This window comes from Rissa tridactyla, chromosome 4 (assembly GCF_028500815.1).
Source record: "Rissa tridactyla isolate bRisTri1 chromosome 4, bRisTri1.patW.cur.20221130, whole genome shotgun sequence".
Taxonomy (NCBI): domain Eukaryota; kingdom Metazoa; phylum Chordata; class Aves; order Charadriiformes; family Laridae; genus Rissa; species Rissa tridactyla.
In genome coordinates, this window is record NC_071469.1 from 23,256,699 (window position 1) to 23,284,167 (window position 27,469).

At 38.5% G+C, this 27,469-nt stretch overlaps 1 protein-coding gene and 1 long non-coding RNA gene across 3 annotated transcripts in view; one reads left to right on the forward strand and one right to left on the reverse strand.

The window, feature by feature from the left end:
- Positions 1–24,157, reverse strand: part of SPATA7 (spermatogenesis associated 7) — a 42,444-nt gene extending 18,287 nt beyond the window's left edge. Inside the window, exons 1-4 of one of the 2 annotated variants that reach the window (XM_054201621.1) lie at positions 24,054–24,157; positions 12,176–12,256; positions 11,411–11,503; positions 9,808–9,855 (exon numbers count right to left, since the gene is read on the reverse strand). In XM_054201621.1, coding sequence (XP_054057596.1) covers positions 9,808–9,855; positions 11,411–11,503; positions 12,176–12,256; positions 24,054–24,093 — 262 coding nt within the window. In that variant the 5' untranslated portion in view covers positions 24,094–24,157. Of the gene's footprint in view, positions 1–8,384; positions 8,466–9,807; positions 9,856–11,410; positions 11,504–12,175; positions 12,257–24,053 lie in introns of those variants that run through there. The other variant, XM_054201622.1, reaches the window with a different exon arrangement.
- LOC128909661 (uncharacterized) lies at positions 766–4,836 on the forward strand. The gene is made up of 3 exons (XR_008466434.1): positions 766–1,072; positions 3,638–3,771; positions 4,619–4,836. It is a non-coding gene; the product is annotated as an uncharacterized LOC128909661 (long non-coding RNA).
- Positions 24,158–27,469: the final 3,312 nt, after the last annotated feature.

A 27,469-nucleotide genomic window follows, 5' to 3' on the forward strand; every position in this document is an offset into this window, starting at 1 on the left:
CATTAATCTCTAGGAATTATTTAAGTAAGTGTATTCATTTTATGAAACATTTTAGTCCCCTCTTAAACTAGAAATGATTCTTTCAGATGCAAAATCCTTGCTCTCATTCCTCAGGAAAATCCCTCTTTCTCTGTTGTTCAATTTTTACAATTGATATGTAAAATACAAAGTAATTTCTTTTATGTCTGCTGATTTATTAAGTGTATTCCATTAGAGTATTTACAGTATGAACTTGTTTTTATTCCTGGAAAAAACATTAGCTGAAGTTAAGATATGCTAAATTCTACAACTCTGAATTAAAAATACACCTTGTAACAGAAGGAAAAAATATACTGCACCATTAAACAATTAAAACTCAATATTTTTTTTCCTACACTGATTTATTATTATCTGGCTGTTCTAAATTACTATTTTTTCTAATTGTGTTTGTCTTAAAAGTTAACAGACAAGCACTCAAAAATTAGCTGCAGGTCAGAAGTTTTACATGTTTGAGCTAAATAATTACACGCGCTGGGCCAACAGAGCGTGTCCGTGCGTGCACGTGCATGGAAGCTGTGAGAACTCACGTCTTGCCTACTGCTCAGGTAAAATGGTGATGGCTGAAATGCGTGGTGAATAAAATATCTAGGGAAACAATGAATGAATGACAGCTCTACAAAGCAAAAATGCAAATCATACAGAAGTATGAATGTCTCGTTTTGTAAGTGTGAGTAGACGCCTGAAACACAAATTTCCTTACACTCAAGTGCTTAAGTGGAAAGTGGGTTTGTCTAAGACAAGACAGGCTTAATCACTTCACTACATGTTCTACCTGCGTACCACGGCTTAACAGGAGTTTCTGGGCAAAGTGCAAAGCACTGTGAATATTATTGCAAAACTGAGTTCTCGTATTGTCCTTATTCTGCTCTTTACAGGATAAAGACTAAGATTTAAAATACATGGACAGACTCTGCCTTTACTACTGGCGTTCAAAGCTATAGAAGCCCACTACAAACCTCCTCCCAGGACTGTGTGCTACGACTCTTCTCAGCCAAAGCACAGCTTGTGCCCATGAGTAAAGAAAGAACGAAGAGTAAGTATGCCAGCTAAGGCTATCTTTAGATGTCAGAATGACCCATTGGGACTACTGTCACCTGCATGGGAAATGTACAGTCTTTGTCTCGCACCAGCCATATAGTGAGCTTAGCTCAGCTAATCCATTAAGTGCGTTCCAAAAGCTATAAAGTCACTCACGCATACTGAAAGGCAGAGCAGACATATGCAAATCACAACAGCAGAAAATCCCAGCAGTGTACCCATCTTGTTGCAAAATTGGGGAATTTTCAGGCTAGATCAGCTGTAAAAGCTAGGAACTGTGAAACCAGCAAAGCAAGAGATAAAGAAATCCTTCTTGAAAGGTTCTTGTAGACGTAAACAGACAGGCAGGTGTAAGTTAGGATAGTCCTGAGGCAGGTAGCAAGTAACTCAGACAAGGGTACAGGAACAGACACAAAAACATGCATTCTGCCTACCTCCCCTTACTTCACATGTCCTTACCCCAAGCAGGGACTGGAGAATCCAGTCTTTCCATTTGACTTTAGCCAGACAGAAAATGGTATCATACAAATGGCCTGAACCTTGAAGGCACTAATTACAGTATTACAACTGATGGGAGCTGAAGATACTTAAGGCTGCCATACATAACCACTTGTCCTGCAGCTGTGAATATATTAAACGCAGAAAGAATGAGGCCAGCGTTCAGGAAGAAACATGTAATTTTAAATGGGAGATTTATCTGTTAATTGGAAAGCTTGCTCACTGCTGAAGATATCTTCTGCCTCAAATAAATCACAGATACAGCTTCTTTAGTTTTCAGTGAGGTTAATAAACTAAATTTGACAAGAGTGCCCTTGTCATAGACTAGCGGGAAGTAAACATCAACTGCTTTTGGTAACAGATACTTAATAATTTCACTGCACGTAGCTTTTACGGCACATTGGCTCCAGAAACACATCACATTTGTAGAGTTAAATATGGGAAAAGTTCAAGACAATAAGTATCTTGCGACAAATAAAAAAAAAAAAAAAAAAGAAAAACACTGGGTTTTTTTTCTTCTCTTTAGAACTGGAAAACTAAAAGTTTAATAATAAAATACAGAATGAAAAAATACAGTCTATAGATCCAAATAACGTGAGTCCCCTTTAAAGTCTTATTAGAGTCTTTAAGATTAATTATATCTTAACAACTGCTGTGCTTAAAACCACCACAAAGATTTATAGTATAGTAAAGAGAAAATGTATTAGACTATAAACAAAGTAGTGATTTTTGCATATCAGATAAATTCAGAGTCTGTGAAACTGAATGCCATTAACTTATTGCACCCACCCCATGAATGTGTTCTCTAAATTCTGTGGTTAATGAGGGGAAGCACAAGACCATGAATGTTAGAAGTTAAACTGTAGCGTTCTCCATAAAGAGCTACCTATAAAACGCTCATCAATCTGTCCTAGAAGTAACACTTTTGCCCAGGCAAATGCCCTTTTTGCAAAGGGTACACCACACTTCTAAAGCACAGATCACATTGTTGTATTTCCCTGTTGGAATACTCCCTCTATAGGCTTGATTCTTTTTTCCTCAAGCCTAGGCTGCAGCAGTATTTCCAGACACACGCTTAAAGTTATAAAACAAATGTCGTAAACCTGAAGAAACAAAATAATCATACATACCACACTCCCAAGCAGCTTGAAAGCTCTGCGCTTATAAGGACAGTACGATTTGGAATGCCAGTCCTTGTCCTTTGCTCTGAATTTCCAATCTCCAGATTTATCATACGTCACATCACAGTAAAACTGGCAGCTAACCTTCAAGTTATTTCATTTTTGATGTAAATAATCCATGGCAGACAATGAAATATTAAGTTAGATTTAAATTGAGTTCAGCTTGCAGAACAATGTACCCCAAAGGAATTGTCCAACGGCGAGCATTTCTCCATTGTGTTTTTATATCAGCTATTTTTGCAGTAACCCATTCTGGTTATTATTTCCCTTATGAATTCTCTTAGATAAACAATGCAAACATCAGCCTCATTTCTGCTGAGCTTGAAGTGCCTGCAGTGACCGTAATTAAAGTGTTCAGCATATCAGCTGGTGACATTACTTCTGCAAGCAAGCTTTTCTTTCTGTAAGAATTTTTACTATCAGCTTCCTAGCCCTACACAAATCCCCAGTACACCATGATTTAAGCACCTGGGGTGAGATCTCATCAAATACAAACTGAATTTTGCCATTGGGTGTGAAGTCCAGGTTTCTCATAAGTCTAAATCTAAATATCTTAACACAGAAATTTTAATTTTCATAACCCTAAGAGATGATTCTGCAGGCCTGTGCATCCATTATCAGTAGCACTGTTTCATCAAATAGGGGAGGAATCACCATTAAAAAAGGTCACAAAAGATTTATTAGAGGCTTGATATTACAGCCTTGCTTGTATCAAATAGAAAGTAACGTTTGTATTGGGGTACTACTAATGGCAAAATCTGGCCATTGCTAAAGCTTGGAAAGAAAGCCTAAGAGTGAGAAATGAATCCTTCAGAGGAATTTCAGGAGAGGCTAGAAGCACAGGATTATCCCAAATCCATCCACCTCTGATCCTTGTACAGGGTCCTCATCTGACAGACATCTCATAGATACTTCTGGCAGTCGTATGAAGAATACAGCAGCCTGTACACAGCCTACTACACGGGAATTGTGAAATGCTGCACTAACGCTGAAGAAAACTTCCAAGGCTGCTCAGGTAAACCCCCACTCATGTTACAGCCTAGAGAGATACACCCTAGAGAGAGGTGTATCTGGCTTCTGGGTGGATTTTGTTTCAGGGTACCACTGGGGCAGTCCCCAAGGACAATTTAGACATATTGTACTAAGCTAATACTGAGAATAAGTGGAAAGCATAATTTTATTCCTGTTCTCTGGCATGCTACAGCTATTTTGTGATCCTCAGTGGTGGAAAATGTTATAAAAACAACACCACCCCCCCTCCAGTGGATAAATAGCAAAGCTGGGTCAAATCAATTAAAAATCAGGGACACATTTTTAATAATAATGATGATGAACTACTGAAACAACTACAAAAGGAAATTATATTTTCTCTATTTCTTGACCTTTACAGGTCAAGACTGCAGGCCTTTCTTGTTTATGTGCTTTATTTACCATATTCAGTATAGTTGTTGAGTTCCCTATTAGCACAACGGGATGGAATTTTTGGTCTGCTTCACTCATGATGTCAGACTAGATGATCTAATGTTGTTGCAAATACAAACTCTGTGGAAAATGTATTTTTGATGTACTGAATACATATCTAAAATGAATTACCTCTCATAAAACAAGAAAGAAAACCTTTCTGTAGAAGAAACTTTAAAGTAAATAACTTCTGCAAGAAGTAAAATTACTACAGTTAAAAGTACACGTTCATAAAGATTTTTTACACAGTGAGTTTTCCTGCTCTCCAAAAATTCAGACTCGATAAATATACTACAACATCTTTCCAAAGACACACTTGAACTCTGAAAACACACATTAGAATTAGCTGAGTGTTTGACTTTAAAGAGCTTATATTAGTTGCTTATAACTTTCATTTTCAGAAATGCGTATGTAAGGAGAAGACTCAACAGAAAAGTTAAGAATCAAAGATGGGGAGATCTTCTGAAAGCTTCCTGTAAAACAGCAGCAACAACAGAATACAGAAGACAGCTGTTGACAGCATAAAGGGTAGACAGATACAATGTAAAACGTGGTCACGTGAAAAATTAAAATTTAAATACAGAATTCTATAAGAATAAATATTTCTTGACATGTCTACTTGAACCTAACCCCCCAAAAATTAGAAAAACAACATCACTGATCAGTCTGAATTGTTGTCTCTCCCCATCTCTCAGCCCCCTCCCCAAGCGTTCCAGTTCCATCAGGCTAAAACAGACTTCTGGTGGGTAACTTCTCAGAATCTTTTTTTTCCCCCTTCTTCTTCTCCCCCTCCCTCCCCTCGGTATCAAAGAGACCTGCATTCCCAAGCACACTAATCACTGGGTTCAGGCTGTACTATCAATATGCCCTGTGGAAAAACCTCTAAACACATGGGTTGAAAAGTTAGTACTGTTAGAAACCAGGCATGTGTAGCAGCAGCTGTCTTACTTGGCACAGCTTTTGTCAAGTTTTCTGGCACAAATTCCACAACCACAGGCTTCTAATGGCCGCTGGTATCAATCAACATGCTTGGACTAATTCTGAACATAAAAGTTTCACATTTCAAGAAGTTTCACATTTTAACAACTATTTTAAGTCAATAAGGCTGATCTAATACACAAGAACATGCTCGCTGCTAGCCCAATGGCATGGCAGCTTGCCTACTTCGCTGCCAGCGAAGATACCAGGAAAAGAACAGTGGAAACTAAATCCACTTTAAGGACAGAACACATTCAGTTGGCCAGGGAGAATGCCAACTACAGTATCATGTTTAATTCTTAAACACTGATGACTGATTCATGGCAACAACCCCAAAGGGAAATACTCACCTGCTATTTTAGCAGTCCATGAAGCACATTTTCAAGGGATGTTTTCTAACACTATCTGCAGGAATTCTGTTTTGTAATTCTATGTTATTAATAAATCTTGGCATTTCAAACTGAAAATTTACGCCCTTTCCCAAATCTCTTTTGAAATAGAGGGGGAACAGAAACCTTATTTGGGATACGATAAGTAATAAGACAAGGAATACAAAAAGAAAAAAGTAATAATACGCTTCAGTTGAGGCAATGACAGGCGCAAAACTGCTGGCAGAATAAAGCTGTAAACCCCTCGACTATAGAGATTCCCCTGATATTCAGTCATATTGATGCTGCAACTGTTTCTGGAAAAATTGTGGGTCCCATCTCCACCAAGAAAAAGAAATTGGCTTGAAAATATTTTAAAAATCCTTTTCTCTTACTGTCTTCTTCAGTACATTTTCAGTACTCTTACTGCTTGAGCTACTGGCTGTCATACCCACACGATCTGTTTCATTGAGACAGAAGAAAAACTATTCTCCAGTGGATTGCCAGAGACACTGCAAATGGTACCTTGCACTGAGCCGAACACCTGAACAGAAACACTTGGTTGCATTATTATTACAGTACAGAAATCTGTAGTTCTTGATGAACAATGCATAGAACAGTAGGAAAAAAAACCAACACCTCTAATCTTAGGAATGAAATAAATCAAAATAATTCGCAATTTCATTCTAAACATCTAGAGTTTATAAGATTAGTGCAGATACTGGACAAGGGATGCCTGAGTAGTCTTAAACACCTTGAAGGCAGTGAGACCAATCATGAAGAATTTGAAAGTAGATGTGCCCTATGGAATTTTCCCTTTACTAACTCTGCACAAATTTCAGCCTGCGTGGCAGAGTTTCTTATCTAAGGTGATCTCAGTCAGGTAACAAAAAATATGAAGAAAGCAGGTCAGAAAAAAATATCAGTTACATGCACACATTGAGTATAGATATTAATCCTCAAAGATTTTTTTAAGAAAGGATAATCTTAAGTATCTGGTACAAACGCATACACAAAAATCCTGGACCTACTGCAGCTGAGACACTTTTGTCATTGACCAACACAAAACAACAATCTCAACTATGGCACCTAAACCCCTTATATTCCACCATCCAAAATTTGCCTTTGAAACTGGAATTACCAGGATAAATGCTTTCAAATGAATTCAGTTCTAATCCTGACAGTGTTTGAATTGGACATCTGGAAAAAATCTTTTAGCTATGTAAATATTACGACATTGGAATGGGTAACTCAGGTTGCAGAACCTCCATCCCTGGAGGTTTCCAAGACTTGGCCGACTGATCTAGTGTTGGCAGAAGCCCTATCTTGAGCAGGAAGCTCAAGGAGTTCTAAATGACCTCCGAAGGTCCCTTACAACCAACATTTCTGCGATTCCATGAAGGCAGGTACATGACAGAAGCTTAGCTTCCAAAACATTAGGAGAAATGACAATGCATGCAGACTGAGCCGCTGAAGAGAAATCACTAGACAGGAAATCTATGAACCAGTGTCTCTCATCTCTGCTGAGTGGAAAGACCCTCTTCTGAAATGGTAAACAGAACCAGCAAGCAAGCTATATAACTTACAGCCTTATGTTTGGGGCAAGTGCTGAACTACTAGTAAAATCAGACATTGAGACATTTCTCTCACTCTTGCAGAAAAAAAGAATGGGCATCTTCTACTGCAAGAAAAATAAGTGTTTGTAGCATTTTATGTAGACAATTTAAGATAAAATTGTAATTGGTAACATTTTTCAGCATTGCAAGGTAAAAACGCTACATGGAGGAATATTCTACTAAAAAGATGTTGTTTACATAAGTTTGCTTTATTACTTTGCTTTCTATCTTTCACTTGGCACTCTCATTTTTAATAGAGAACACGAAGCACTTCACAAAATAAAACCTAAAAACTGGGACAGAGACATAATACTGCCTTGAGAAGCCACTTTTAGGGAAAAAATACACAACACTATTGCTTTGTTAAACAGATTTTTAAAAAATGGCAAATTCATTGTCACTTTATAATTGCACAATTCTTCCCAGTGCAGAACAGCAAGCAAACAAACTATATTTTAGAATTTAGCTAAATCTAAGGATAAAAAGCTCTAATCACACTGGATACTCAGCTCTGGGAGACCAAGAAGTCCGTCCAGCATTTCTTCCAAATGAATCCTGTGCTACTGACTAGGATCCCAGTCCTTGAGCTATGATGCTCAGCTTCACTTTATGAGCTATCTCTATTTTGGGAATATAATAAATTTCAAGGAAGTAACATTAGAACTTCCAAGTCTTAGGCTAGACTAACAGCAGGTAAATTGAGGATTTTTTTTTTTTTAAATCAAAGGCTTTATTTTTTTTCTGATAGCTATAAGATTTTTTTTCTTTTGTGAATAGGAAACATCTTCTAGGGCTGCATTGGTTGTATGCATGTTCTAATACGATAAAACACAGCAGCAGATTTCTCCAGCCCAGTTTGAAAACAGGTGAAAGAGCAATTAAGAAAGGATTTAGTGCACCAATTTTATCAAACAGATGGGTAAAAACAAAAGCAGCAACACAGGTGAAATGTTTCCGTCACACTAATGTTCTGTCTGTGACCAGGACAGAGTTACATAGTCAGACACCAGTCAGAGTAAGATGAACTGAAAGAGAAATATATTGCACAAAGCCTTGCTATCTGAAATGGAAATTTCCTCACTACAGAGCACACCTGCTAGTGTCATGACAATTAGCTGTTAAGGTTAAGGCACTGTTGCTGTCTCCCAAAATGAACTCATTAGTCAAGAAAACTCATTCTGGTGTGAAACACACAAGCTACCTACCAGCTCAGAAGCATTTTATCTGTAAAGACAGCGGACTCTAAAATATGTGGGCATTTGTTGGTGTTGAGAAATACCCAAGATCTGAAAAGGTATGGAAGCATAATTGTTAATTAGGGGACCTAAGAAAGATTCCAGTAGATGCAGAGAGAAAAAATACATGAGGGTTTTACTACACAAACACATAGGTGTAAATTTTCTTCTTACACAAACCCTGTATTTTTCAAAGCAAATCTTGGTAGAGCTGGGGCATGAGAAGGAAGACTCTTTTCAGATGACTCTGCAGAACAGGTGATCTGAAATTCCTACTGCAATCTGCAGACTCTAGATATTCCCGCAATACTGCGGCTGCTTGTGATGCACCTTTTGAAAGCAGGAAAACACAAGCCAACATACAGCATCTTTGATCCTGGTGCAGCTTATTGCTTAATTCAGTCTCAACCCATTATGCAGAAGTACTGAAACAAATTCTAATGAAATTGAGTCTTTCTGCCAAAAGGATGACTGATTTCCTGCATCAGCTCTAGTTACTCTGATCATTTTACAAGGCAGTATCACTCTGGTTTGGCTGGATTTGAGACTAACCACAAAGTATTCTGTCCCAAGTTTATCTTTCCCTCCTAAAAGAATATTTTACTTTTTTACTGTACCTCAGCAGCTGTAACTAAATATTGAACTCGAGAAAAAAAGAACATTCTCTAATTGCATTAGTGAAAATGACAGATAGAAAACAGAAATATACCTTTGTTATTTTAACAAACAGCTGCTATTTATCCCCTTTGACTAATACACTTCATTTATTATTCCATAAATCAATGAGTTGAAAGTATTGGTCTTTAGCTAACACTATGAAGTAAGGCTACCGTAATGATATCGTTAAACAGCATTAAGAAATGAGATAACTCCCAGAAAAAGTAACCGTGGTTTAATCCAGGCTGTGGGGCTGTGCACTTGTAACTGGTTCTGTTTTCTGTGAAATGGAATGAGAAATTTCAGACCCGGTCCCCAGGTGCCCAGAATTCCTCTTGACTTTGCACTATTAAGATATCTTCTTGAAAGTTCCAGCTCACATTATATCAGAATAAAGGAGAGAGAAAACGCTGAAGTTCTCCTTACATGCTCCATTAACTGTGTGGATGAAAAGAACCCTAAGCAAAATTAATTGTGAACCTAAGCCCAACTAATCACTCTAACAGACAAGGTCCATCTCACTAGCATTACATACACTGCAGACTCTTTACAGACTTTTTACATACACTGCAGACTAATAGCTGGAGCAGTATATGAAAAGCTGAAGAAACAAGGAGATACATGAATGCTTTATCAAGGGTTATATTCTATTGTTATTCTTCTATTCCTCTGGCTTTTTTGTTTTAAGTTAGTTTTACAGAAGCTTTTGCAGAATTAACGTACCACAAATACTTACATTTGATGCTGGTCAACCTACTTTTGGGCACTGAACAGTCTACAGCTGCTGAAAATAAGAAAAAAAATAAGTGTGAGTGAGTCGATATTTACTTAGTATTTATCGTGGCCAGAAAAAAAGCAATAAAACAACACAGAAGACTAATTTAATTAGCTCACAGCAATTTTTCTCTATTTTAAAATATGCTAGTTACAGTGTATTTAAAGTACTAGTTTGATATTAATACAGAGAATTTTTGAGATAAAGATGTTAAAGTAAAATATATATTTGAAGGAAGAATCATCATTTATATTAAGATTCCTTACAAAAGGTTTCTATACACTTTGCGCTGATGGCATTTAACTGCACATCTGAGGATACTATGTTAAATGGTAGAGACATGACAGATTATTTGTGAGCATGGACTCTGGCAGAATCCAAAGCCCCACTATACCTCTCTTTAAAGCAGGTATTAAGAAAAGGAGCGATGATAATCAGTGGAACCACCTCCAAACCCTATTTCTGAAAATACGTAGAAAAAGAGTGTACAATGTTTTGGGAGGCATTCAAAAAACATTTCTCTTGTAACTCATATCCCACAAACTTTTATGGATTCAATTTAAATACTCAGGACATCCTGTCAAGCCCTAGCATTAATAACTCCAGGACTGAGATCCCCAAGACAAGTTTATGCTGTGAAGAATGAAAATAGGCTGTGAACTGTAAACCAAACCAACAACTATCTACAGACTTTTCTTAGTTCTGTGCACGATATTAACTTTTTAAGCACAGTATTTCATGCTCCTTGTATAACCTTAAAAAAACAACTTTGGCTGTAATACAGTTTATTTTCAACTATAGCACTGACAACGGCATATTGTCAGTTCATAGTGGAGTAAACACATATTTCTAAATCTGAAAATTTTTTGATCAAGATCTCACAATAATTAAGAAACAAACAAACATGTACAAATTCAATAGGCTTTTAAGTTCCAAATTTCACAATATTTGTCTTTTGATAAATATAAGTGAAATATGTGACAAAATCACATACATATCTAGTGCTCAATAAGACAGATTAATAACACAATTTTCTCATTTGCAAACACATGGGGCAATTTTCAAAGTCCTTAAAAGTACCTAGTGCAATTGACTGAAATATGAACAAGTGATAAGGAACATTTTTAAATTAAAAAAAAAAAGAAAAAAAGAAAGGACACAGTGGTCTGAATTTAACTGAAAATGTTCTGTGTTAATTCTCAAAATAAATTCTGTATGCTTGCTATTGTGACTATCTCCATGATTTTCAGTTCAGCATATTATTTCATAATTAATTATTTTATCAAAAGTAGAATAAAGAGAATTCAGCACAAAGTACCCTGAAATTAAACTAGTATCTTTGGTAGCACTTAAGGAAAATGTTTCCATACAAAACTTCCTATTCCAATAATATAAAAGTATTATTAAGTAGCAGCCATATCTCCTTGCTGACATCAGTCTGAGTATGAAACAGGAAGAAATCCATACTTCCCACAATCCAATTCATTCCCTTGATATGAGTCCGTTCTGAAAGAAAGAGCTAAATCTGGGGGGAGAAAGTTCATTCATATATGCACATTTTTACCTTTGGCTGAAAGGATTTTGTTATAATGAAACACCATGTGATCTCTGATCAGGTACTGGGTAGTTAGACTTCGGGAGGAGTCGATGCAGAAAGCTGTCAAGATCAAAATACATTAAAACATTGTAAAGGCAGGCACAAGAATGCTAAAGTTTTGAACAGTTATTAACTGCAATTCAAAGCCACAAACTAGATTAGTGTGTGCGTAACTTCTTTGCCCAATGGCAGTCCTTTTTCTTTAACAGCTACTATCACATGAAATCATCCCGTCTCCTTTGGGTTTTTTTTCCCCGCACTGAGCCATTAACTCAATAAATAGCTACAGAAGTGGCTGAAGGTGGACTATGAAAATGTCAGCATGGAAACTTCCTGTTTCTCCATTCTATGCTCTTCTGAAAAAAGTGTCTGAGGTGGCAGTATGGTACAGAAACATATACTAGCTCATATAAACTACTGACTGTAAAAGAATATGTTTAACCTCAAGGGTTCCTTAAAGCAGTAACCATATTTATAATCCAGCTAATACAGATGTGACATCTATATATTTGGATATCTTGCTAACCATTTCTAGCTAGCATTACAGTCCAGGCAAAACTCACTTCTCAAAAGTATTTTCAGTAATGAATACTAAACGTAAATACTATTAAACTTCACCAATTGAGCTCAATGCAAAGGTTTTAATAACAAAAACATTTTAATCATAAAATCAATGAATTCACATAAAAGGAATCACGTCAACCTTCTGATGAAAGCACATGTGTTACTTACCATTACTCTTTGTACTCAAGTGTCCTTTAAACGGACTTGCTGGACCACATTTGGGAATGCCAACAGCTGGGTATTCACTCACTTTATTAAAGTGTGAAACAAAACAAAAACAAATGTTAGAAAAAAGAAAATGCATATTTTGAGAGACAAGATAAAGCAGACAATCCTTCCTCAAAGAACTCATGAATGACTGTAGTGGACCTTTTTCACAGAGGAAAAAAATCGTTTGTAAATGTTATACTATTACTGGAGTACAACAGTGTAGTTAAGTAACTTAACCTAAACACCAAGATATGATGGTAGTACTTTCACTGGTTCAGGGAGCTAAACAGTGGAAGAAACCATTAGATCACTTCACTCTGAACTTTACACCGGTCATCAAACTGCAGGCAGAAGGTTTTGTACCTATGCTAATCTTCCATTTGTTTTAAAGTTTTAGGGATGGAAATTTATCATTACGTCAAATGAGTAATGTGAAAATATTCCGTACGCAGACAATGACTGGGGTTAGTATTATATTAAAATACAAGTTTAATAGGTAGAAGGAATTATGCTTGTGTGAAAATCATCCTATCAATGAGAACACACTGTTTCAAAAATCTATTGTTAATGTAATAGCAATTTGGTTTGCCATTCAGTCTTCTGGCAGTTTGAAAGACTGGGAACTCTATAGACAAGTGTAGATGCTGACAGAACTTAAACAACCAGTTGTTCCAAAAAATGAAGGAATTAAAAGCTCTACATCACCACCTTGAAAATAAATGTCGTACTGCCAGGTCACAATCACTGTCTGTTATGCAACCTACGATTTAAAAATCTGCACCTGAATTAATTAAGAATCTGAAGCATTTTTAGATCAAATTTTAACAGGCAATATCCTATTACTACGAATACTAGCATATACAAAGCATTCCTTTAAGGTTTACAATACCCTGCTTAAAATGCAAAGCAAAACAAACAAGATTTCTTTAACAGAGTAAATATACCACACTTAACACCGGTTATAAAGCCATGCAGCATATCTCTCCAAATTTATTATTACTATCAAGGTCCATATGGTCTTCTCATACCCATCCTACTTCTCATCTGTCAATTCAGGAGTCTGTAATCTGCCACGTAAGCGTTTCCTAGCAATTGGAGGCGCTAGAGCTCTGGGGCAGTAACTCTACTGCTCTACACCTACTGGCTACCTCTGGCTTCCCACTCTTCATCAGATGAAGCAGCAAGCTGGACCTACCCAAGATGAGTGAGAATCTCTTCTCAGTGGCCTTCAGCTGGGTCAACAAAGGCTGACATAATTACAAACTGACTGGGTGGTGCAAGAAGCCATTGCACACATATTAAAAGCCCCTTAATTCCACATCTCATGGCTTTTTACCTCTTGCATACCCAGCACCTGGCTTCTCAGGTTTTTTTTTTTTTTTCCCAATTTCCCACTGTTATATAATGACTCTTACAGTACTATTGCAATTACGTACGTAACTATTACATTCTGTAGCTCTACTTTAAGTGCAACAGCATGTTGCACAAGATGGTTAACACGCTGTCTGACTATTAATTAGTAGAGATTGCAGCAAAACAAATAATTCCTTTAATAATGTTTTAATATCATTTTCCCAAAGGCCTTATAAAAGACCACATAAATTTCAAGTGACTAGGATTAGTTTGGAAATCAACAAAATGTGTCTTGAGAAAATAAATAAAATTAAAATCACCAGCATATGTGGAAATTTGCAGAGTACTTTCTTGGGACCCTGTTGTGAAATTACACAAAATCTGGATCAATAAACTCAGTCCTCACTCTCATGAAGCCCAACAAATATCAAGGAAATTTTGAATTAGTATGAGGATTCCACGCTCCAAAAAGCCAGCATTTATGTATGGACTTCTGTGGCTTTACAGTATTAGAGGTGGTGTCTGCAACAATAGTGCTCCCACTACTCTTTGCTATGAAGCTGACAGACCAGCAGTAGGAAAGGGACAAGAAAAAAAAAATTCATCCCTGTCCTGCAATTGTTTTATCTTTCTAATGTTTTCTTTAAAGCCAAAGGACAACATTCCTGCTCATCTGCATCAATTTCAAATGGCTCATTTTACATTCCCCTCGTGGTACAATTCTTCCTAATCCCCATTTGTGATTTAAACATACATAGAGACAAACAAAGCTGAATTACTTTAAAAATATTTAAATTCCAAACATACAGCAAGAATTTATTAGATTTAGAATGACTGTCTCCATAATGACTGCAAACCTTTGTCAATAATGGCTTGCTTTCTTGTTTAATACTATATTTCTCTACATACCAGTGGTATTCACGGTCTAGCTGGATACCCACCCTGAAAGCCACGACTTCCTGAAGTTAAAATGTTCACATGTTTAACAAATGTGAGTTTTTGGGAGGACGTGAATGCTAGAATATAACATTTCAGTTGATAAAAGTTTGTCCTAATGATAAAAAAAATGCCATGTATATGCCAGAAATCTATATTATAGCAGACACCTGAGAATCAGAAGGTTTCATTCACAGTTGCTCAAAATAACCTAAATATTCCAGTATTTTCTGTATTTCAGAGCTAGGTTATAATTCCAGAAGGAGACTGGTGTGATACTGATAGATAAATGCTCACAACACCACCTCTAACTCATTTTTATGTGACAGAATCATAGAAAGGTAAGCACGGGCATCTTAAAAAAGCAGAGACATTGTTATAACTACAGTTGATTCTCCTCAGGTGAGCTAAATGACCTTGCCCTGAGTTACAGATGATCAGAGATGCTCAGAAACCTGTTGCTTTTACTGTCTTCAGCTGGAGACGCGTCTGTTCAGCTCTACAGGAAAACCAGAGGATTTTGAAATGTTCACTTGCTTTGCATAACCAGCAGATGGCATACAGATAAACTCCATCGAAAAAACTACTGTCTACTGGTTTTGTCTTTTACAGTTAATCTGTAACAGGCTTGAGGGAGGAAAAAAAGAAAAGGGGGAAAAAAAAAAAGTCAGCTTCCGCCCCTCCTCCACCCACCATTGTTATTACATAGGGCAGAAAAACTGTCAGAAAAGGTCAGATGGGAGAAATGCTTCAGTTTCCTCTATTTCAATTATGGACACGTGGACAGCCCAGAAATCCCCAATTTGCAGAAGTCCCAATGGCACTGGAAACTCAGCACCATTTGTCAAGAAGTCATGGTCTTTGTGCAGGTGCTATGTCCCCAAACCTCGGTTCCTCCTGCATGCTGTAACTTCTGTGCCACCAAGGAAAAGTTTCAAGTCCCTGATCCCACCAGATGGATCTGCGACCCAGCTCCTGCTAATTGCAGGATAACACCATCGCTCAGCACTTTCACAGGTATCCCTGAACTCCCCCAGGAAATACCTTGGACATTACAATATTGATGCATTTTCAGGAAGTAGAGGGCCTTGAATAAAAGTGTTCCTGACTGCTCAGATTTTAGGATATCCTTGAAATGTTGGGGTTGCTGCCCCATTAATACCTGGACCTGTTGAAAACTTTCATGCCATTAACAAATTACATTTTCTTGCTGTTTAGAACAGTTCCTTGACGGACAAAAGTTTATGCTGAACAGCTTTTTTCTTAATATCTAGTTGGGTTCTGGTCGCTCTATTCTGGCAAACCGTACATTTTCTTGTAGCTTCAATTAAAGAACAGAACAGTCTTTAACTTAAAAATATTTCCATAAACAGCAGAACTTGTGATGAAGGCTTCCTATGGTCCTCCCATGGTGCTTGCTCCTACACTCTCTGACTCCCGTGCAAAATAATGGGACTGAGGCCCTCTCTCTCTGTGAACTACTTGTTTTCACAAAACACGTAGAAAACTTATCACAGAAAAAGGGTCAAAGACAGTAATATGGGTGAAATAATGCTTAGCACTATTGAAAACAGAAGAGGCAAAGAATAATAAGCAAGACTTTGTTTTCTTAGGATCCCAGGCTGTTTCACGTAGATTTTCCATCAAACGTATAATTTCTACACCGAGTTCAACTTATAATATCCTCCCTATATCTTCAGTTTGAAACTCAAACCCGCTTTTTATAGTGTCAACTATTTACAATGAAGATGCACATTGCTAATATCAGAGGAGAAACTGGAGGATTTGGTATGTGGAGGATACCTAATATATTTTACTGTTTCTAAAAAACAACTGAAGTGAGGTAGAAAGCATTAACGTTCAAGTGTTTCACAACTGTAATGTCAGGTTGTTTACTGACTTTAACAGGTATTTGTTTAGATGCAGTCTGTGTTTTCAAAGTTATTTGCACAATAGCACACACTAAACTTAAACCAAAGGCTTAGATATGTGAAGACAATTTTAAAGAAGGTGGGATTTTCAGCAAATTACATAGTAACTAAATATAGACCCAACAAAAGGATGGTAACTACAAAACATAGGAATTAGAGCACCTGGATAGCTACAGGAGTGATGGAAGCTGTATTGGTTTAGGACTGCGAGCAGAGTAGCCTGTATTTTGGCTACTTTGCCTCTTTTTTTCAAAGCCATGCATGCAAGCAAGATTTCTTTCAGTGAAAAAGTTTCTACTGATTTTGTTAGTTCTTAAACAATATATTATTTGGGAACAGGAGCACTTGTCTGAACTGAACTTAGGAGAACTGATCCCAGTATTTGCAGTACTGTATCAGCTTTTGCAATAATTAGGTTTCCTGACTACAATGCACACGTTCTACTTCTTACAATAAAAAACTTCCAGTCACAAATTAAAGGTCTATGTAAATATATTTTCAGAACTGGACTGGAAACTCTAAGATAATTTCGATTCATTTAAGAAATTATTTTCTGAGATTTAAACCTCAGAAACTGACACGTGTAATGGACTCCTGTCTTTGATGTAGTATACATGTAACTATGTCACCTAAACATACATTTCCTCAGAGATATAAGTGGACTTTCCACACTGAATATAAAATCAGGATTCTTACAGTGTGTGTTCTCCAAAACTACAGAGAGCAAACAAATATTTCTAAATATTAATTAGATCTTTTAGTTCCTTCTTACTACTTCTATTTGCTTGTTGTAAACTTCCCCTGCTAGTGTGTGACACTACACAACAAAGAAGAAAATAAATTAAAAAAAAAAACCCTTTCTCTATAAATCTTTACAGCTGGTATCTATGGTAAGTAATAATTATATTATTCTAAAGGGATTTTAAGATATTTTGTTTGAATTATCTTTTCATTTTCATTTAAAATGTATCCTATCTTTATTTCTAATTTTACAGTCTTAAAAATGATGGAAATTGGTGGTTTCTATTTGTTACTTTGTTTCCTAGTTTTTGGATATGCAGAATTTATGGAAATTGTTTTTCTACAAAGCCATTTCAGACTTGGAACGTGAATATGTACTGGAAAGAAGCCCAGTCTTTCATTACAATGTTCTCATAGGAAGGATTTTAAACACAAGTATTAGACACACTATTTTTATAACAAACCTGTACTTCAGATATAGCAAATAAAAAATACTGAAAAAATTCAGTCAGGCTACCCTTACCCACCAAGACTTGTTACTTAAAAGATAACCCATAAAAAATACAGAGACCTTAGGTGCAATATTGGATATAGGCATCTAAATCCAGCAGTACAAGCCACAAAACCTTCATTTAACTGTGTAGAGATGTATGAACACTGTGTTTTCCAAAACGCAGCTCCTAGATACTAGCTTGAGTTCAAACAGCCCTCAGTCCCAGGTGGATTTAGACCTGAGGTCTCCCCAGCTGTCCCAGAGAAATATGCTCATCACTCCGCCAAGGTACGAACCCTTTTGTGCACTGCTTTTTGAGTGGCTCCAGGACTCTTGCATTCCCAGCTGAACAGCGGCCTCCTCTCAGCTGGAAATGTAGGAAGCACCTGTCTCTAATGGATTAGAACTGCAGCATCTGCATGAGATGTGGGGATGTGATCTCCCTGAGGCTAATAAGGACACTCAACCCAAGGTGACAAATGCTTTGCAAACACTCTAGCCACTACACTGATTTATAAAGGTTTGGTGGTGTTGCCTCTTCCACCTTCCACCACCAGCTCCTTTTCTTCATCTCTTCTTCCCCAATACCTCAATGGTCGAAACCAAAACTAGCTAGTGAGACACATTTGTCCAAGTGGGTAACTCGGACAACGACATGCAGAAGGGGGTTTTTGCCGTGAATTTAATACAAGTCAAGGATGCTCTATCACTACCACCCTTGTTCTACCACCTAGTGATCTTTTCAGTGATCTTCCTGCTATGAATTCACTCTTCTCTGTGCACACTAACAGTACACTACAGCACTAATGCTATACACACGCTGAGGAAGGAACAGCGGTGCTTTAAATAATCTCTGTGAAATCCTAAAACATTTGGGAGTAGGGATGGAAACGCCTTCAAGCATCTAATCTAACACATCTAAAAAGGTCATATTTAAAGTAATTATATTAGGACCTGAAATATAGGTTCCTCTCTTTTTGGTACTACGATAATTTTTAAATCAAAGTATGCATTAACTCTTTATGCTCCAGAAATTGTTGTGCATATGAACACAACACTGAAATATACAGAGTAAACACTACTATCTTAAAGTACATTAAGAGATTAACATGGTTACGAAAATCCACACTGGATTTAAACTTAATTTACTTAAATAAGAAACTAATTTTTCTATTTTTAACTGATTTTCTTTCCTATTAGCACGATGATATACTTCAAAAAAAAGAATAACAGGATACTCTATTAGTAGTACTACTACTAAAGCTTGCTTTCCTACTGATGAGGCTCACATCTTCCTACCATACCCCCTAAAATCCTTTCAATTTCCCAAACTTGCTGCCTTTTCCTTAGCTGCAGTCATTCCCCCCTCACTCTAACATCCCCAGCTGTGGCCGAGGAGGTGCTATTGATGTTATAGTCGGTTATCTAGTTTAAGCTTCTTTGGTCGCTTACCCTTGGCTGACTAGTTCTTATCCTCTAGTTGCATATCTGGGAATGAATGCAGAACAGAATGACTTTCTCTAAAAAATGCATGCTAATTTGTTGGGTTTTTCTCCTACCCAGCCACTGACATTTGTGCCACTAAGACTCCTACTTCTTACTCACAAATGGGTGAAATTGGCTAATAGATGCAGAACTGGAAAGAGGAAAAGGCCCGCAGAGAGCAGTGACCCACCCACAGGTTCCTTCTTCACCAGAACAGGTTAAAACATGGCAAGTCCCTGCAGCACCTATGCAATCACAAGAGACCTTCAAACATGGCTTGAGATTTAGCTGGTTACTGAACGCAGATGGTATTCCATTTTATTTTAAATCTACAGTGGGGCAAAACTGAGCACTTCATAATCACATCTGTAATTTTTTCCTGTTGATACAAGCTAAACCGAAGCCTCTTGGACCCATTTCTGGTTTCAGTGACAACAAAACTCCTATCAATTCTGAAAGTATAAGGTCTTAGATGTGAAGCCAGCTTTAATAGGATCACATTAAGATTTCTTAAGAAACGGCAGAATCCACCAGAGGAAAAAGTATAGTCATTATTTTCTAAATTTTCTGAAGCAAAACTTGATGAATAAAGCCTGAAGAAGCTACAATACCCCAATTTTGAAATAAAGTCACAAATGTTCCATCTGAATTTTGCATGGGGCTTGATTTGTATCAGAAGCAAAATATGATGAAAGTGATACAACAGATCACTCCCTGACATGCACCATACATAATCTTCTAAGCCATTAATTAGATGGGCACTATTTATACACTTACTATGCTGGATTACACAAAAGCTCTTCTTTACACCTACTCCTAATGCTGAAGAGTTAGGTCTCTCAGTCCTTTACAACTAATAACCTAATAGTATTCTGCATAAATTAAAACCATGCAACCAAAATTATATTTCCATTTCAAGAGTCAAACCATCCTCTGACAAATTTAAGAAGTCTAATGAAATAGTATTGTACAGTAGCCTTAAAATATGCTAATTGAGTCACATTTGATGAAGTAATTATTGAAAAATACTTGTTACAATTTTCCTAGCTACAGGCTTCACATGACCAGTAAGGGATATTTTGGATGCACGTTATTGCTCTATTCGTACTCCAAAAGAAGAAACTAATGGCTGTGTGTATCAGCAGCACATTCTGTGATACAAATCGCAGGCAGAAGCAAATGAAACTGAGTCAGTCCCAACATCATTTGCTTGGGCAGCACCTGTAGCCTTAGCAGTGGCACCAGCAGTTTCCTATTTTCCAGAAGGGTGTGTGAGGGATGGTGTTCCAGAAATGACTGTATGCTACCTTTGAGTGATATGTATACAACTATCAATACTCATATCACAATTTAGAAACTTCTGGCTTAAAAGGTTACTAACCTGAGTTCACTGCAAGACAGCACAGAGTAATATAGGAGTATACACTACCTTGTGCTGTAACAATTCTCCTGTGGGAATGGTGCTATTATTCAAGGGTGTCAGAACACTAGCTCATGAGCACATCCTACACAGCAAATATATGCGCTGGCTTCTACTGCTACAAGAAACTCAACATTATGTCATCCCATGAACATGCATTTTGAAGGTGTTTCAATATCTAGTGTCAAACCAACCAACAGATAAAACATACGTTTAAGTCTAAATATATGGACAGAGTATAGATTCTTCTGTTCGTATTACCTGTGCCTACAAGGAAGCCCCACCCCACCACCCCATTAGTGTTATTAACTTCCACTCTGTCATATTCCTAAATGAAAATACATTAGCAAAACTCTAATGCACAGCTGGCCTCATCCACAATGGAGAGCAGAGAAACCTTGATCCACTGTGCTTCAAAGTTGCAGGGTATAATCTGGAACAAAATAGCCAGTAGGCTTAATGATTTGAATCCTGTTTACTTTAGCACTTATTTCACTTGAAGCATGCAAGAAATCTTCAACAAAATGGGACCAATCAGGTACTTAACTCCTATTACAAATTTAAATTATTTGCTGGGATTAGTCACATTAAGTGACTAAAACTCACCTAATAGACTATTTGACTAACGGTCAAATTAAGGATACGTTTAAGTGATTTGCTGAGCCAAGGTTTTAATGTGGTAAAAAGTTAAGGACAGTGATTAACATTTCCCAATTTCAGTTAAAATGTACTATTATGTTTCAAATATAACTTCTAAATGCCCTTCCTTCTTTCAAGATAAAAATAGATTCTTTTTCAGCTTCCCTGACGGTCAAAGGCAACTTCAGCTTCTGAAAAATCGAACTGGTATTACCAAACTAATGCTTGAGTTTAAAGAGCTGCTTGTTCAAGTGGCAAATGAAGGAATACAAAGAAAAAAAAGCAGTTCAAAAGTTACAGATGTGTGTTAACACCCTTCCAGCTCCAGTCAAATTAGTGCAAGGATTTCCCGCGATGCAGGAAAAATCTAAATAAAATGGTGTTCTCCGTAAATATGCGAAGTATTTTAATTTTGTTTTAGAATCTTTGAAGCTTGTGCAAACTGTCTGAAGTTGACATCAGTCTCCACCCAGCAACAATGACGACTTCCCCATTGTTGTAAGATAAAAGTGACACAAATGTGTGTCATTGATTAACAATATGCATATGATTTCATTGCTGTTGAGGTATGTGCCAATCACTGGCTGTGGGAATTAAACATCCCAATGCAGAAGACTGGATCTAAACAACAAAACTGGTTTAGAATTACAGTATTGAGATTATTTGAGGTCATACTATAAATCTGTGACTATATTAACTGACTCCTGAAATTACTACAGTAAATAACTGGAAGGTTTACACCTGGAATTAGGGAAAAACATAAAGGACTAATTCTTCAATATTTTTATGGGGGAAAAGATAGCAGCCTCATTTGAACTTTGTAAAAAACCTACGTGCAATTCCTATATAGTCCAACATATTAAAAAAATAGTAATAAAATTTTTCTTTTTGCCCAGTATTCTCACTAAACAAAACAGAAACCCTGATACAAAACAAGTTTAAAATTTTAGTTCTTTCTTTACAATGACAAGGCCAGGCCTAAACAAGAAACTTTGCACAGAGTACACTAGGACATGAGACAGGGTATCCCACCTCTTCTGTATTAATGTTCTGGAGAGACAGTGAGTGGATACAAGTGTCTTATACAGAAACCACAAATATGATGCATTCTGCCTCTTTCATAAACTGTGTGCAAGCAACCCAATGGCTGTTCTGCCAAGTTTGCTCAGGCACACAGATTTCTAGGTTAGCTCACCATAAGGAATTAGTATCTCTGCCTGCGCTAATCCCTGCTGTCTGTAAGGATTCTTCCTGCGTGTCTGTGAAATTAGACATAGGGCTGTCCACTCACATACTACTGACTCTATCATAACCTCCTATGCAGACAGGAAATAGCTTCCCAGGTAAAGAGACACACATTAAGTCTCTCCTACTTTTGAACTATTTTTTTTTTAAACAGGAGTCATTCACACAAAGCTTGCTGCAACCTCAATGAAATTTAGACCTTGCATGCTATTTATTTTCATTTTATGGTAAACAGACAATCAGCATGTGCTTTCTAATTGTGTATAAAAATATTCTGAGAATCAAAAATAAGAATAGTCAGAAGAAGGATAAATTTTTAGTAAAATTGCCTTCACACTACATAAGACAGCATAAAAATTGGGTGCACAAGTTTTTGCTCTGAATTTCGTATTTGCATGTAGTGTTAGAATTCATGTTCAAACCCTACTTTGATATGAGGCATCTTCTGGAGTGACATCCGTCACTATCTCCAAAGACTGGAACTGACACCGAGATACAACATGAAAGCATAATGTTATCTCAAAGGATCTGACCTTATACAGCTATGTAGGATTTTGACATTACAGCACAGCATTGAATAATTCCTACCATAGTTTTATATTATGCATGTAATCCAGTTCAGATCTAAAAATATTTTAGGTATTTTCCAAGAGCTGGAGTTGACTCATGCAAACATTTCTGCATGTTTATGCCTGTTTTTATCATGAATTACAAAGGCTCCTACAATTATTCATTGGAACAGAGCACAAGAGCAGCCCATGGTAAGGAATCTGGGTAAGGAAGCACTTTCTAAGAGCTTCAAAACTTTTGAGTCTTTTATTTTTCAACTACGCTTGCATTAAAATCCCACCAAACCAAAAAATGCCATGCAAGTGATGTTCTACACACAGGGTAAAATCCACTGTTATCCATGAATACCAGCTTTGGTGAAGGAAAAAGTTGACACCAAACGGCACAGAAACTTAGGCCTTGAAAACAAAGCGGCTGATACGGGCAGCCTGAAACACTCACCACAGCAACACTAAATACCATTAAAAATACATATGCATACCCATGACGATGGCTGTAGGGTGGACAATGTAAAGCCACGTTTCTGGGAGGACTGTAACCTTTCAGGCGTTTTATGTGTAACCTTTCACATCCCCAGCTGCCCGGCCTTGCTCACTGAGGGCGAGGGCCCGCACTGGGCTACGTTCAGGGCCGCAGGGATGGCACAGCAGCGCTGCCCCACAGCCCGGCCCGGGCCCAGCTCCCCACGCCTGACAAAACATCTAAAGGCGTGAGAGGAGCGAGCCCCGAGCTCCCCTCAGCGCCGGCTGTAAGAACCACCCAGCCCCGGGGCCGGCTCCGTGCCCGGCCCCCCGCGCAGCGGCGCCGCCATGCCCGCCATCACACGCCGGCGGGGACAGGGGAGGCACCGCCCGCCCACAACCCCGGGCGGGAAATGGGCCGCGCCCGGCAGCCCCATGCCCGGTGGGGACGGGGGAGGCCGGGCGGCAGCGCGCCCCACCGGTAGGCAGGCGGGCAGCCCCCGGCCTCGCCGCCTCCCGCGTCCCCCGCTCGGCCGCGGAGCCGCCACCGAGCCCCCCGCACCTTGGCTCCGCCTGCTGCCGCTCTCCATCCTCAACCCCATGCTCCCGACCGGGCCCGGAGGGGCGGTGCAGGCCGGCGCTCGCCTCGGCGGCAACCCCGGCTGGTCGCCGGCGGCGGGCGGGCGGGGCGGGGCGCTGGGCCTGGCCCGCCGCGGCCTGGCCCAGCCGCCTCCGCCGTTGCCATGGCCACGGGAGCGCGGCGGCGGGCGGGGAGGCCTGCGCCCCGCGGTGCGGTCCGCGGCCTCCGGGCCTCGCCGTGAGGGCTGCCCGCTCTCCCAGCCCCGCGTCGGCGGGGACGCAGGGCGCTGAGGTGCCCCCTCACCCCTCGGGCTCGGCCCTGAGATGTCTCTTCAGCCAGTGCCTTGCACCCAAGTGAAAGTTCCACCCCATCAGTGACAGGTGCCCTAATTATTTAAGACTTTTTCTTATAATTTGACAGGAAGTTGAAGAGTCCTGGATGCCAGGGAGTGATTTAAGGCAAATTGCTCATATTTCAGAGGAGCGAATGATAAATTGAGAGCCTAAACCATTCCTAGCACATTAGACTGAAGAAATTAATTCTCAGTATCTTTCAAATTAAATAGCACCTTAGAAATGAACCGCAAAAGCAAACTTTTAAAAAGCAGCATTTTATACATTCACTGATGAATGTGTTCATGCTGAGGTGTTGTTTTTTAACTTTTCAAAGAAGTGATAAGCTTGTATTTACTGTTTCTCAGGCAGGTGAAATCTCCCAGGATTTTTACAAGAAAACCCTTTGCATGAAGCTTTTTTCTTACTGATAAAGACAGGGCACTGCGGTCGCCTCCATAGCCAGACATCTCAAAAAAGGCTACATGTCATCCCAGCTGGAGGGATATTTTCCTTCACCATCTAGAAATGATTATTAATTATAGGCTAAATAGAGTTTGTTATGTGATTTGCTACCCTTCGTTACATGCTGGGAAAAATTGTTTGAATCTAGTTCAAAATCATAGTAAAATCAAGGGGATGTTATTTGAAAACAATTTTTCTTCCTTATTTCTGCCTCATTCAAAGCTCCCAGTAACACACACAAACGTTCATGCTGCATTAAGCCTGTAGTTTCTTTACCCCAGTACTTTGTGTAGACTCTACCAAATCCTTCAGAAAAATTTTAGTAGTCCGCTATTGAATTTTAGCTGAAACGTCTTGGTAGCCCCTAGCTGTTGGGGGTCAGCCTGTGACTCCCCTTGTAATTTTAGATATTCCCATGGGCTACATGAAGTACTCTTTGGGTATGGCCTTAGTTCTTGTACTCCACATTGTAGCAGTCATTTTGGCAGTTTAATTCTGTTTTCTGTAAAATCATCTATAAATACAGTTGTATAGTTAAATTTGTCTGGGTAAGGTCAGGAGAGGGAATATATGCCTTGGAAACCTGTCAGTCTTCAATCCTCTGGTGGTCCTCTGTCTTTCTGACTGTTTTTTTTTTTGGTTGGTTGGTTTTTTTTATAAAGCATCTCTTCCCATGACATTTCAACTGCTGACAACCATGATGCCACAAGTACCTTACCTTTTTGTCAAAACAAAGTAATTTGATAGCATTTTGTAATTTTCTCTTTATGTCTCTTGGATGTGAGGGCAATGTGAGATGTGAGAGTATATGTTCTCCTGATTCCTCCACAGAGAACCTAGATTTGGGGTTTCAGGGTCTCTGGTTTAGACTTCTTTGATGTCATCCAAATAGTTAAATCCATAGATTGTAGAGGTAGAGATTGTCTTAAAACAGTTTCCATTTCAGATACCTGAAGAAACTAGATCTTAACCATTAGCTGTAATACTCTCTATTGGCTGCAGAGATCATGCTACAGGAAACACTTCACTCCCTTTGCTTTTTTAAATATTTTTTTTGTTTCATTGTCTGAATTCTGCATTTCAGGTTCCTGAATTCTGAGTATGCAGTACCTGTAGCTGTTCTGTCTGACCCAAATGATGTATTTCTCATAGTTTCCTCCCTATTCTTATACTTTTATTCCACCATGTAGATAATTAAAACACACAAATGTAAGTGAGCGTTTTTAGAAACATACCACAACTATTCCCCTGGTTTCTAGGCAACGCTGAGGGAATGTAGTGATTTCCACTAGTTTCCTCTCAATCAGCAGCCACAGCATCCTAGAGATGTCCTGGCTCTGAAATTTTTGACCTGCAATGGCAACACATGCCAAAGCTTTACATATTTCTAATTGGTCTGACTTATGGTTCTTTGGCCTTTGTCTCCCTTTGGTCTGTGAGAGTATATATATTTTAAGGCGTAGTTAAAAAGTAACCCAGATGTATAGCAACGCGCTAACACAGTAAGTGCTGTAACATTTACTAAATAAAAATAAGACTTAACAGAAATTGAATCAGTCCTGGACTTTGATCCATCCAAACAAGTACAGAAATAACACAGATCGCTGCAGAGAGTCTACCATTGTTGAAGACGCAATAACATGACAAAACCTGTAAAATTTGTCCTTTCCTAATTTGAAAAGAGGAAACACAGCACTGAATGCTGTTGTCTGTCTTTTTCAGCAGGGCATTTTCCCCTTTTCCTTGGAATGCATTACAACAGAACATGGTTTTGAAATGTGCCTACACTGGGTGGGACTGAAAGCAGCAGGAATGTATCATGAGAGTCACATTTGCACGTGTAGATGGCCATCTGTCCCTACCCTGACACAGACCTACACAACTATTGCCTTCTTGTCTACTATCTCAGCCCTGTGTATCGTCCAACATAGACACCTAACTTTTCCTTATAGCTGTCTATCAAAGGAAGCCTACATAGGCAGGCAGGAAACATCCCAACAACGAGATCTGCACACCATATTCACAGACTATTCTACAAAAGTCCTAAATTCATCACACTGTGAACTTAATGATGGAAATAAATCTCCTGGGTTCATTTGAGTTTTTATTTGGCATCAGTGCGGGTTTGTCATCCACCCATGGCTTGGGGTGTCAGCTTTCCAAGCCTCTCGCTGCTGCTTGCACCAGGCTGCCCACTGGCTTGCAGCAGTCCCCGGCCAGCACATTCAGACCATTAACCTTGTAAGCCGTTCCTCTACAACTATCTGGAATGAAAAAACTTTCCCTGAAAGATCAGAGGAGGCAGTGCGTTCTAAATGCATTTAAACAGGCTGTCTGAACAGATTTTTTTGCTACCTACTTAGAAAATTCTTCTGTCAAACAATTGGAGTAGCTCTCGTGCAGCTGGTGTGAGGGGAAAAAAGAAAAGACTTAATAACTACTGAAATAGTTCTTTTTTTAAGCACACTTTTTCCAGGAGGAATGGTAGGTTCTTTTCTGCCTCATGTTTGCTGCATGTTCTTTGGTCATAATGGTTCTTCGAATTATTTAAAATCATGTGCAGTCTTGAAATATCATTGCAACTTTGTAGATGATAGAAAC